Genomic DNA, 13,535 nt, shown 5'->3' on the forward strand with positions numbered 1-13,535 from the left:
CACTGGCAGCTTGTACATGAGTAATCTTTTATAGTACCAGAGTCTGTATTATTTTCCCATTCTTTATTTGCTTTGAAAATATTAACCTGATACCAGCTTTCTTTTTTCTTTTTGTAGGTTTTAACAACCATTCGCTCAGGACACCGAGCCAATATTTTTAGTGCAAAATTCCTGCCATGCACCAATGACAAACAGATTGTATCTTGTTCCGGTGACGGGGTCATCTTTTATACTCATGTTGAACAGGATGCAGAGACCAACAGACAATGCCAGTATACGTGCCACTATGGAACCACCTACGAGGTAACACACAGAAGTATATGATCATTTTAAGATAGAATATGTATTTTCTTGTGTTACTGTGCAAGTTATTAACTAGATGACGAAAGTGAGAATTAATGAATCTTCCTTCTGCAATTTCTGATTGTTTTTCTTTACAGAGTAGGCTTAAGAAGAGAAATGAACGGAAGATTTTTCCAAAAAATGAACATCATTAAGACCACTTTCTTTGAAAATAAAGTAACTGAATAAAGCTTCATTATAATAATAATCTGCAGCAAAACTGTGCTGTGAATTTCTTTCTAAATTGACAGAAGAGGAGATGGTGGCCATGCTTTTCCTCTTGATTTTATTTATTTATTTATTTTAGCGGGGGGGTGGGGTGGTGGAGGAATAAAAATATTTTCAATGGTTTAGTGCTTTTTCACAATTTAAATCCTAAGAAATTCTTACTTAACCATTTGTGAATAATTTAATCTGAAAAATATGTTTAAAGTTCTAGGTGATTTCTCTGTTTTGTGTTATAGTTAACTGATTATGTGTAAATTTCTATCCAGTGTTTCAGTCCTCTCTTGGAAGTTAGCCTTGTTTCTACAAATAGGCAAATTGTAATGACTGCAAAATCTGTTACTTTGTATTTTCTCCTATTTTAAAAATAGGAGAAACAATACTATTTTCCTCTTAGATTAGAAGTATGACATTCAAAAAACAACACCTCAAATCTGTTGCTTTTGTAATTATTTAGCTGAGATTTCATAGCACATTTCTAAATGTTTTTCTTGGCATTTAAACTGATCAAAGTGATTAAAAATCTGTTAAGACTGACTGAATTTGAGGTGTGCAAGAGTTCATTTTCGATCACGTTGCATAAGTATCCTTACAGCTGATATTACACGCGTTCAGTTAGAAGTTTTGCCAAAGACATTTTGTGTGCTGGTATCCATTTAGGTCAGTCAGTCGAGCGAACCTGGCGTTCTTGACTGTGTAGACATTTATGGGATTGTGGTTCGCTTGTCTGTTGTATTCTGCTGTATGGTTGTTTTTGCCTGCGTTTAACTCAAGGCTGTAGTCGTATGTACTCATTTTCAGTTTTGCCAAATGTGACTCTGGCTCCCTCCCAGACTTGCATTTCCTGCTTTTAGTTTTGAGATTGCTTTTACTGAGAAACTACTGTTCCCTTTGAAAAGCAGCAGTCCTGTGGCCCTCAGCCAGAAGCTTAAACTGCCTCAGTTGCCACTGGAGCTTACTATATATAGCAGCCCGTGTGTTAGTCTGAGGATTCTGCAACTTGATTGGACATTCTCTGTACCTCACTTAAACCCTGCCTTTTAAGTAGGAACATCTGGATGCAGCGATGCTGTTTCTTATAGATGAGATGTCCTCAGTTGAGGATGGGGTCTGTGAGGTCAGCATTCTGACCTCCTGGAGAAATAAGTACCTCCTTGATGGCTGGCCACAGACTTAAGGAGCAGGTAGTAGAAACTCAACTGGTTTCTGTTTCCTGGGTCGCTAGCTGTGAGTTTTATATTTAAAAAAACAAAACAAAACAACAAGAACAACAACAAAAAAAGCAGGAGAATGATTATGGACACTGGGCTAAGGGAGCATGAAGATATTGTCTATCATTAAAGGTAAAAGCTTGTGTGCCTGAAGTTTAGGGTCTTGGAGTCAGCTCTTATGAGTACTGTAAATAGAAGTTTTGATAACAATACAGTTACTAGAAGTCACAGTTGCAATCCTGAGTTTAGATTTACTTGAGCTTGGGTTGACCAAAAATTTGGTTGATTACATGAAGTGACTGACAAGAGGTGTTGCTGCCAACAAATGATAACTGGAAAAGTTAAGTGAAAGCAGTTGCCAGTTGACCTTGTGGGTCAGTGAGGGTCAACAGAGGCTGGAGTACAGCGCTTAAACTTTTTACTGTGAGATGCCGATCAACTCTTGCAAGGTGTTGTTTTTCATCCGTAGCAATGGTATTTGTATTTCCAACTACTGGACTAATGGCAAAGGCAAATATTAATAAGAAAAAAATTGAAAACAAATGAGACAAAAAAAAAGATTTGAAAACAGTTTAGAAGAAATAAGGACTGCTCAACAGACCAGCAAATCAAAATGAAAGATTTACTATTTACCACAAAATCCTATATTTGAATAATAATGAGTTGTATGGAATACAACTCAAAATGGTTAGTTGAAGGGAGACGTTCATTTGACTGCTGTATTGGACAGGCAAAATAGTAGTATTGGGAATTATTTTTATTCATCAAATAATTTTAAAAAGAGGGCATTACTGTTGTTTTGAGTGATGAGATCCAATACTATTTTTGTTCTTCTAAAATATAAATAATGGAAGCTGCCTCCCAGCTTCTAATACAACATTGACTTAAATACAATGTTGGTTTAAAAATTCCTTTTTAAGAAATGAATTTTCATAGCCTGTTTTGTACTGAGGTTTTATGTATCAAAAAGTTGATAACTATCTTCAAAAAGTCTTTTGATACGTAGGTTTATATAAGTTTTTCAGGAAAAGATATTTTTTGTGTAGGCTTTAAATTCTGCTACCGTCATAAATCTGTTTGATATTTGAACATTAAATGCCTGTTTGGGCATAGCAGACCTTTTTTGTTTGAGCCTTGATACGTGGAAGTAAAATGGAGTGAACATCAGTTCTTTTGAAGCAAATAACTGAGATGCAGCCTCAACTTCTGGTGTAATACAGCTTAATCTCTGAGAGATTTCTGGAGTGGGAAATTCATTTAAAATTTTGTGATATTGCTGTCTGTCTGTATATAACCGCACCGTTGTATTAAATATAGAACTTGGACTCACTGGATTCTCTAGATAACAAAAGCTAATGTCATTGGGCCTGGAGGTACTAATTCTGAATTGGAATGCATTTTGGATTTATACTGCATTTTAAGGATGAAATTTGTGACTGTTTCAGACAACATAAAAACACTGAAAAAGAGTAGTGTAGAAATTTGTTTAGATCATTATGTACCGTGAGATAATTGGATAATATTTTTAAATCTGGAGAGAACAGAGTAAGTTGGTACAAAGGGTGGAGTTCTTGAAACATGTTTCTGGAGAATTTGTTTATACAATACTATTGTGAGTTTATTTTTATTCAGCCAAATTCTATTTTATAATAGTACCCACACAAAATAATGAAGGTGGATGGCATATTTTTGTATAGCTTATCCAGATAGTATAAAGATGACCAGTAAATAAGGAAAGGGTCATCTGTCACTGACAGTCAAGGCTTGCCTAGGATTCCACACAGAAGGGATCTCCAACAAGTGATCCTTCCCCGGTGGTGGTCAGCCCTTAAATGGGGTCTGGGAGAGGTGGAGCCAGACTCCCCCCCCTTCCGGTCACACAGGTGCATTGCCTTCACCTGTGCTCCTGCAGCTGACTCAGTGCTCGCCTCAGGTGATCAATCAAACAGGTTCAGGCTGTGATTCAACAGTTCCCATATGGTGTTACTCAAAGAATTGTTGAATTTACTTTCATTGAGAGTTTGGAAATAAAAGTCATTACATAGTAAGTGTTAAAGAATCAGTCTTTTGCTCTGTGTGTTTGCCAACCTGTGAAATTCAGCATTAACAATATGTTTTTATTCTGCCTTAAGGAGGGCTTTCTGAATGAAGCCACACATAAGATGCCATCTGAATCTTTCCTAGTTTGAGTTGGTCTGAGATCAGTATAATGGTGCAGTACAGTGCTCTCTTATAAAGTAGAAAAATAAAGTGATAGTAGGTTAGTAGCAGCCTTTTAAGGCTTAAGTTTCTTCAGGGGACTGTTTTGAGTACAAATGAATGATGTGGTAGGAATAAAAGCTCTTAGCAGGCTCATGTCATTCAAACTTGGAGGATTTTGTTTTTTACTGCCTTCTGTTACTTCTCAGAAAATAAACTGAGCTTCCATTGAATTATTGTAGCAATTTGATATATGGTAATTACCAACTAATAGAAATAATAGTGACTTCTAAGTTTTTTTTCAGCTTGTTCTATACCACACAGTTTATTTTAATTTTTGTAGTTCAGACTTTTTATTGAAAATGAGGAAACATCAGTATTTATTCAGTTTTCTTCTTTGCCTTGGTAGAAGGCTCAATGAGAGTCATTACTGCTTCAGTCTTTACTGTTGCTCATAATGTTGATGCTTTTATTTTTAAATGAATTGTGTTACCTGAATTATAAATGTTTTTTTCGTTTTTTTCTTTTTTTTTCTCCACTGGGCAGATTATGACAGTACCAAATGATCCCTATACTTTCCTCTCTTGTGGTGAAGATGGCACTGTACGATGGTTTGATACTCGAATCAAAACAAGTTGCACAAAGGAAGATTGTAAAGATGTAAGAGTGAAATCTTTTAATAAAGATGACCTAAATGTAGAGCTGTACATCATACAAACATAGGATTTGAATTCTGGTAAGGCTTTTAGAAATAATAGATTTCAGGGTCGTTGGTGGAGGTGACAACATGTTTCCCAAGAAACATTAAAAAAAAGTTTGAGAATTCCTTTTTTTCTTTTTTTCTTTTTTTCATTTTTTCTTTTTTTTTTTCCCCTTTTTCTAAATCTCAATATCTTTTTAGGAGCTTCTTTGGTGTGATGATTCAGATGCTGTAGAAAGGTTTCTACCTTGAAACTGAATCTATTGATTTAGTGTACGTTAGTTACTGTAGAGTGCACAGTTGGAGGCAAAAAGTTATTGTTGAAAATCAGCTGTGTCTTTGTGTTTTTGGCCATCTTTTGTCCCTCCATGAGAAAAGATTTCATAATGACTTTATCCTAGATCAAATTAAGTCACTGGTATTACTCCCCAGAAGGTAAGGTACTAGTTGTTTCCACTGTTTGGAATTTACAAACAGTATTGAACTGAAGAAAAAAACTGACACCAAATTACTGCTCTTGATAATTCTGTTGTGCTTTGTGCACGTGTCCGAGTTTTTGGAATTTCTTTGGCCTCTTGTCATATTAAAATCTATCCAATTATCTGCCTGTAGATGAAATTCATTCTAATTATGTTTTTGTATATTTGGTACTCTTCCAACTAAATGCAGTTACCTGTGTTTGCATAAGAAAATACAATGTACAAGCTAGTTTATGCATCTGCATTTATTATTCTTATCTTTTCTCAAATGTTTGTTGCTGTGGTTTGTCCTTTGTTAGTTTGTTTTGTTTTGTTTGTTTTCTTTTTCATTTAATCTTGTTACATATCTATTTCTGTGATAGCTTTCCTTCTCTGCAGAGGATTTTCTGTTCGGCATATTTGCAGCCTGTCTTCGCAAGGCCAGACCTGAATTTCTTAATTACTTCTTAACAAATGGGTCTGTGTCATAAAGAATGAAGTTATACTTCAGATGCTCAAAACTTTTGTGTGAGTGGTGGATTTGTTTTCTTTTGTTCCAGGATATTTTAATTAATTGCCGTCGTGCTGCCACTTCTGTTGCTATCTGTCCACCCATCCCGTACTATCTTGCTGTGGGTTGTTCTGATAGCTCAGTGAGAATATATGATCGGCGAATGCTTGGTACAAGAGCAACAGGTGGGAACTGTGCTTTATAGTAAGCTTCTCAACCTATGTGCAATTCCAATTTCAGGTTCTTTCTTTCAAAACAAATGGTGAATGCCTGATGCGTATTACTGAATGAAATGGAGCTTTCTTCTCTGAGAAATGTGCTTCTCAATAATGGAGTCATTTCACTTTAATACTTGCTAATATAGAAGTCTTCAAATAAAGAAGCTCCTTACTGGAAGGGATCTTATGAACTCTATGTCACACCTGTCTGCTTACAAGTTTGTAATACTAGAATTGAGGACTGTATTAGTGAGGAGGTCAGTTGTCACATAAACCCAATGTATTGTGTTGTTCAGCGGTCTCAAAGTGACAGTATTATGCCTTAAAGAAGGAAAGATTGGTATTTTTTTTAGATTGTTTAGAAAGTAAAGAGGAGATGTCCTTAAATCTTCTGAGTTCTATAGAATGCCTTCCTTTCACATTTGTGTGGTGATACATAAGTACTTTTGCACAATAATGCTATTAGGTTCCAAAATTTCCTCCTATACTAAACTTGACTGATAGTATCCACACACCATCATGTAGTCGATATGTGACAAAGAAGTATGCCTATACGTTTTCATCTTTTCTATACTGTTCATATCAGTGTTTTTTACTTTTGCTTGAACTCACTGTAAGATCTGAAGTGTCACTATTCAGAACCAATTTAACACAAAAGCTGCAGGTTGCTTGTAATAGTGAATGTATTCTTTCTCATTCTCACACAGGGAATTATGCTGGTAGGGGCACTGTTGGAATGGTGGCACGTTTTGTTCCTCCTCATCTCAATAACAAGTCTTGCAGAGTAACGTCTCTATGTTATAGTGAAGATGGTCAAGAGATCCTTGTTAGCTACTCTTCAGATTACATATACCTGTTTGATCCCAAGGATGATACAGCACGAGAACTTAAAGTTCCTTCCTCTGAGGAGAGACGAGAAGAGGCAAGTGGTTAAGATGGCCTGCTTTCATGTTTTGCCTTCCCCACCCCTAGGGCAATCCGATCAGTTGTATTTCACTTGAAATGAATGCTGAGCCATCATTTGATTCTTCTTAAAACTGTTTTAGAACATCTACGGTGTTGGTGTTGAGGGTATGGGATTTTTTGATTTTTGGAGTTTTTTTGGTCTCGTATATTTTGATTAGAAAACTTGAGGAAGAAGCAGGTCTTGGTTTTGCCAGAGGCAGGCAAATACTTTGCTTCCCTTATACTGGAAGTCTAGCATGGGCTGATATTAATGGAACTTGATACCCTGACCTGTCATAAAATAGTCTTGTGAATGTGATGAAGGAAAATCGTCCCAGTTTGACTTTTTTTTAGAAATGTTATATCTCCCAGTTTGACTTTTTTTTAGAAATAAGCCAGTGCCACAGAGATTCATAGTTAGCTGTAATCTTTCTGTAACTAAATCTGGACATACATGATGGGAGACACATTCAGAGAAATTTACCATGTGGATTCTGACTGGCGATTTTTTTTTTTTTTTTGCACCTAAAACTTTGGAGTGTATTGCTTTCATAGAAAAATGATTGCCCCTTCTCAGGGCTGATGAGAATTTGGAGTAGCTGTGTTGAAGTGAGAACCACTGATCATTTCTTACCTTTATTTTGGTGATAATTTAGCATTTTCACCATGATTACTGTACCTGTGAATTCCAGTAATGCAGGAAACTGGAAAAATTTTGAAGGAAACTGCTGTTCCTAGCTCATAGAGAAGTTTAAATGCTGGCAGTTACTGGAAGAAGGGTTATGTTATATGCTCTTTGACACAGAGCTCTTTGATTTAATACCCATGGACAAGGATTTTGTTCTCGATTATTGTTGTACCCGTATAATTCAATTATATAAAACAACAGACTTTTATAGAGTTGTATAAAATTCAAGATATTTTCTGGGATTTGAAAAATTAGATGAGAAAAGATGTTTCACCTAGTAGATTGAGATGTGATTGTTAAATCATGCGACAAGATTTGCATACTCCATATCTAATGTATGAAGTCTGCTACTTTGACACAAAATGCCTGGTATTGCCTCCTAGTATGTGGGGGTACCGTTTTTAGTTATTTGTTGCCTACTTTTCAGTATGTTGTGAACTCATAGAAGCTGTGGACAATGGAATTGGTGTCTGATGTTCTAAATTTGTAATAATTGTAGACATACACAGTTTCAGACAACTGTAAGCAAATTGCAGTTCTGGCTACAGCGAGCTTTTGCTTAAAGTCTTGTCTTTTGTGCTGGCCTTCTGAATGTTTTCATTTTTGCAACCTGCTGAGTGGCCTTGCAGAATTTGAAAATAATGTGGAGCAGACAATTTGACTTACCTGTGTTCAGCTGAGTTAAACTGTTACCTGATTGAGACAGAGGAAAGCAGAGAGGAACTCAGAAAGATGATGGCACGAATAAATGGTTTCTCATCTTTCTCTTTTTTCCTATGTAATTGCAATCTAATGTAAAGTAATGCAGTGGAGAATTGATTGCCTGCTTTTATACAGAGAGGGAAAATTGTGACTACTTATTAATAGCAGATCCTAGGTATTCTGTATGCATGGAGTATGTTCTGTAATTTCATTTTGTTAGGTAATTTCACTTAAATGGTATTTTTATTTCAGTCTTGCTTTAAGTTCTACAGAGTAGGAAGAGTGTAAAGCTTTATTCCCAAATCTCCTGGCTCCCAACTGTTAGCACTTTCATTTACTTTCAGGGGTTTTGCATTTAATCTCAAATTGACAACATAACTGTTCACTGGAAACAACCATAAATAATCTGAACTGCCTTTTTGAAGTTACAGATCTCTAGTTGTTTCTTTTCAGGTTATCACTAGCTAACTAGTTATAAGTACCACTAACTGTATAATTATTTTCTTGTACCACAAAAAAAAAAAACAACAAAAAACACTTTAATTAAAAGAACTAAAAATCACAGGGTAGCTTAAAGTTTGCTCCTAACATTTATTTGACAGTGTCTGAATGTTGTTTTTTTCCCTTTGCTTAAATCCAAATCTACATTTCATCAGGATGTTATAGGGTCTGTAGTTGATGTGTATTTACTAACATGAAGTAGTAAACGTTTCTGTGGAATTCAGGCCAAGTTTATTGTTCGGTATGGAATGCTTCAGTTAATCCAGTTAAAAGTTAACACTGAGTAAAATAGAAGCTGTAATAGTTGTAAGAGGCATTGATTCCAACTGATGACATTCTGTATAGCTAAAACTTTTGTCACTTTTTGATACAGTTGTTCTTATTCGTAGCTGATAAGATCATGTGGCTGCTACAGGTTGTTTTTTGTGACAAGTTTTTGTATCTTAACAAAATGGGGATACAGCATTTATTAGTAAACTTGAAATTTTGTACTGTTCAATATAAATAACTATAATAGCTGTCATCTTTATTTTTTCCTTCTAGTTACGGCAGCCTCCAGTTAAACGTTTGCGGCTACGAGGGGATTGGTCGGATACTGGCCCAAGAGCAAGACCTGAGAGTGAACGGGAGAGAGATGGTAATCTGTTTGCTGCTGTGGGGTACTCAGTTGATACAATTTCCTATGATATTTGATTACAAAAATTTTGCATCTTGCCAGAGAGGCTAAGGAGCCTGCAGTAGCTGTTTCATCACTATGTGTGGAATGGTCCATCCAATGGAATGGTTTTCTGTTGGGAGATGTCAGTATATTCAAGAAAATAAAAAGATTAAAAGCACTTAACAGAGTGCAAAACATAATTAAAGATTCAAGCACTCCATTTCAGCCCTTGACAGATGGAATCTTCTCCCTTGGAAAAAAAAATTGTTTCATGTGTAATAAAATGTGAAATAAAAAGAGAAAATGATACTTTGGATTACACTGAAGAGAATGTGCGCAAAGGTGTTGCTGCTTTAGTGACGTCGCAATCCTGAAACTTGATACAAAGTCTAAAAATTTTTTGTTAAGTGAAGAAGTAATTGGGGGGGGAAGTGAACGCTTTTGTAAAACGTTAAGCATTACTGTTTTTACAGGTGAACAGAGTCCTAATGTCTCTCTAATGCAGAGGATGTCAGACATGCTGTCAAGATGGTTTGAAGAAGCTAGTGAAGTTGCGCAAAGTAATCGAGGACGAGGAAGATCACGGTCCCGAGGTGACTTCCTTCTTTTCAAGAACAGTAATTACAATAGAGAATATGCTTGTACTGGAAATGAAGGCTTTGATTATCAGTCTTTCTGAGGTCTAAACTAAAAAATTGTAGTGCACGTTAAAGAACTAAGCACATGTGGATGCTATGAATAATAGTCATGAAAAGGGTTGTATAGAAACAGAGTAAGTTTACCTTTGAGCCTTTGTTTCTTTTGCTTTTTTTATTTTTTTCATCAAAGGTGGGACTAATCGGACAGATGCGTCTGCTGCTAATAACGTGCCACCTACTACAGAATCAGAAACTGCAATGGAAGTAGATGGTTCTGAACAACTTCCATCGTCTTCGTCTTCTACTATGTCAGCCCAGGCTCCTTCAACATCATCTTCAACGGGAAGTCCCCCTTCAACTTCATTATTGTCCTCTCCTGATAATGAACAAAGGCCTTCTTTGGGGGCCTCATCTCAACCTGTGCTCCATCAGTCTGGTGAGAAGAAATCCATCTTGTCACAATTCAATATGCAGTTTTATTTTAGGATATTTGGGGTAGTCAATTTATATCTGCACATACTTAATAAGACATCTATTTTGTAGTTACCAAGTGACTGGTAAGCATTCAGTTTAAGTAAAGAGTAAAAGCATCAACTGTATATATTTGCCTGAAGAAGGAAATGTGAAAAAAGAATAAGCATTAGTGTGATTTAAAATGAAAATAAGAAAATACTGCTTTTTTTCTCCCCACCCCCTCCACCGAATGTACTGTTCTCATCATGGAATGTAAGTAATGTCATGCCTTCTTCAACTGTGGTTTGGCTGTAGCAGTGTCAGTGCAGTAAGCAGCAGAATCTGTACCTGTTTTTATTTGGAAGAAGTAGACATGTCAGTCAGCAGTACTATTGTTTGCTTCTTAAAAGTATCTAACTAGGGTTTACTTTGCATAAGATTTCATTGTCATTTAATAAATCATAGTACATATTGATTTTTAAGATCATGTATCTTGGAACTCGTCTGTTTTAAATAGTCATATCTTTATTGTGATGAAGGAAGAAAATATATTTCACAGAGTCAGAAATTTCTTTGGGCAGAAGTAAAGGAGCACCTTTTTCTTTGACCTGCTTTTTTTTTTTTTTTGCATGCAGGAGTAGGTGCCACAGCCCTTAGAGTTGCTCAAGAATTTGTTTTTATTTTTAAAAGTGGAATAAAGAAGTGGGAATTTACTAGGGAAAAAAAAGTTTGGCATTCAGCGTACTCTGGCTGCTGCTACCAAAATCTCTGGCACAGCTGAGAAATGACAAAGTATTTGGTATCTGAAAGATAGAGAACCTAAAGACATACATTGGAATTGATTAAGTTTGAGCAGTTTGAACCTTGCAATTATTCTAATACCTTACTTAAAGAAAAAAGCTGTGAGGATAGGGACATGTCAATACGTGTAATCTAGATACTATTCCTGTGAGTGAATGCTGGAAAATTTGATCAGTAGCAGAAGCTTTCAGTCCCCACTGGTAAATTTTGTGTTTTGCATAACGATAATGCAGTAAACAACACTTCTGGAATTACACGTTTTCTATCTCAGCTTTTTAAGAATTTAAACACCTTTAACGAGTGCTTTCCTCTTTGTCTCTGAACCTGTCTGAATTTCTAAGTAAAAGTTTATGATGCTAGCATGAAGCTGAAGTTGATATTAATCAGTGCTGCTCTTTAAGAGCATTTCCTCTTTCCCACTGTTAGATTGGACTCTGTACTCAGATTTGAAGGGGTAGTGGTAGTTGTGGTGGTTTTGTTCTGTTGGCTGACAATGGATACTTTCTAGCTTACTCTGTGATGTTTGATGGGTGCTTTCATTACGCCTAAACAAGCATCAGTGGGCTATGGCTGCTGCTTCAGAAAACTCCCATGTCTGATATTCTTGTCACCAAATGCAGATTTTAGTTAGTTCATCAAATAGTTAGCAGGAGTAGTTTTAACTCAGCATACCTAATAAGAAACTAGTTTGAAACCGTTTCTAAAAACAGTTAAGTTGCAAAAGAAATCTTTGGGGGGCCAAATTCAGAGCCCCTGAGCAGAGATCATGACAGAGCAGTAGCAATGGAGTTAAGAATGAGAGGGTTTGAATGTAAATTTTCTTTTTGCAGTGTTTATCTAATTACAGTAACCTATGATGGTGCTCTGTCACAGTAGTTTATTTACTCACAGCCTCTAGTTTATCAATATGAAGGCTCTGCGCATTGTATCAAGAACAGAATTCCTCAGTTTGGGGCAGCTGCATTTAGATGTGAATAAAACCTGCTGCTTTTTTGGGGTAACAGGGTGAAGTGATGTTAGGCAAAATAGTTTTAATATAGTAGGGTCGAGTAGGAAGTTCAGGTGGAGATGCGTTGTAAAAGTTGGATGACTGAGGAAGCTGCTTGAAAAATGGCAGAAGAGAAATGAGAGGCTTTCAGGATTGCTGTGCTTAAAGTTGTGGCAGATTGAAGCTTGGATGTTAATGCAAAAGTGTTAGCAGGTAAAGAATATATTCTAGGGTAGTGACTTATTAGAATTAGAGGATGCTATGAAACAGGCTTATAAGCAGCTTCTCATAACTCGTTTCTACGGATTTCTATACTGAATGCAGATTATGCTAGTAAGCCTACACATGAAATTGTAATAGCTTATATATATATATATATATATATATATATATATATATATATATATATATATATATATATATATATATATATATATATATATATATATATATAGTGTGTGTGTGTATGTGTGTATATGTATATGTGTATGTATATATATATATATGTAAATATATATACTATAATTCAAGTACATTGTTGGTATGGTGCACCAGAAAACATACCATGAGTCGAGCATTTCAGCTTTGAGATGTGCACTTCTCCATCTCTTAATGTTTTGGGGAAAAAAAATACTAATTTGAAATGGAGTTGATGTAAAAATAGTTCAGTGCTTGGTTTTGTTGGGATAACTATCTGTGAGAATGTATATTAAAGAGGAATACAACTGAAATGTTTGAATAAGGTACAAACAGTCAACAAGATCTGTGAGACACATCTCAGTAACCTGCCCTTTCAGTTCATCTGAAGAATATTTTACTATAATGAGATGGGGTAATTGCTGGAAACATTCATGTTTGTCACTACAGAAACAGGGATAATGTACTGGTGACACAAAGTGGCTTTGTCTTTAAATTTTGAATGGGAGAGGGACAATAACTTATTTTTTGGTGTTGGGTTTTTTTTTTCCAGCTTTTCTTACTCCACTTGCTGGCAATATAAACATTTGCTTAGAGATTCTGCAGTGTCTTAAAAGGTGTTATAATTAAATATATTCCACATAGTGGTTATGTCTTTACATTTTGAGTTTGAATTCATGTTATGTCTTAAATTGAAACTGTCTCTGGAGCGAGTGGAGGTAAATCAGCAGCAAGTATTGAAAACTGCAGCTTTAGGCACTCTTGATACTTCCTTAAAAGCACTTTCTAGGACATTTAATTTTCATAAATGTTCCCTGCACATGAAAAATATTCCTAGAAAGTCTCCTTAATACCATATTCCTCTGAACTGCATCTTTTC

The 13,535-nt window shown here is 35.7% G+C and overlaps 1 protein-coding gene across 6 annotated transcripts in view; it reads left to right on the forward strand.

Moving 5' to 3' along the window:
* Positions 1–13,535, forward strand: part of DCAF6 (DDB1 and CUL4 associated factor 6) — a 69,543-nt gene that overhangs the window by 22,803 nt on the left and 33,205 nt on the right. For all 6 annotated transcript variants that reach the window (XM_065741889.1, XM_065741891.1, XM_065741893.1 and 3 more), the window contains exons 4-10: positions 118–303; positions 4,524–4,637; positions 5,696–5,831; positions 6,572–6,786; positions 9,244–9,337; positions 9,832–9,951; positions 10,187–10,432. In XM_065741889.1, coding sequence (XP_065597961.1) covers positions 118–303; positions 4,524–4,637; positions 5,696–5,831; positions 6,572–6,786; positions 9,244–9,337; positions 9,832–9,951; positions 10,187–10,432 — 1,111 coding nt within the window. The remainder of the gene's footprint in view (positions 1–117; positions 304–4,523; positions 4,638–5,695; positions 5,832–6,571; positions 6,787–9,243; positions 9,338–9,831; positions 9,952–10,186; positions 10,433–13,535) is intronic.

This window comes from Cyrtonyx montezumae, unplaced genomic scaffold (assembly GCF_038088225.1).
Source record: "Cyrtonyx montezumae isolate F1298 unplaced genomic scaffold, pur_monq_1.0 scaffold_3, whole genome shotgun sequence".
Lineage (NCBI taxonomy): Eukaryota > Metazoa > Chordata > Aves > Galliformes > Odontophoridae > Cyrtonyx > Cyrtonyx montezumae.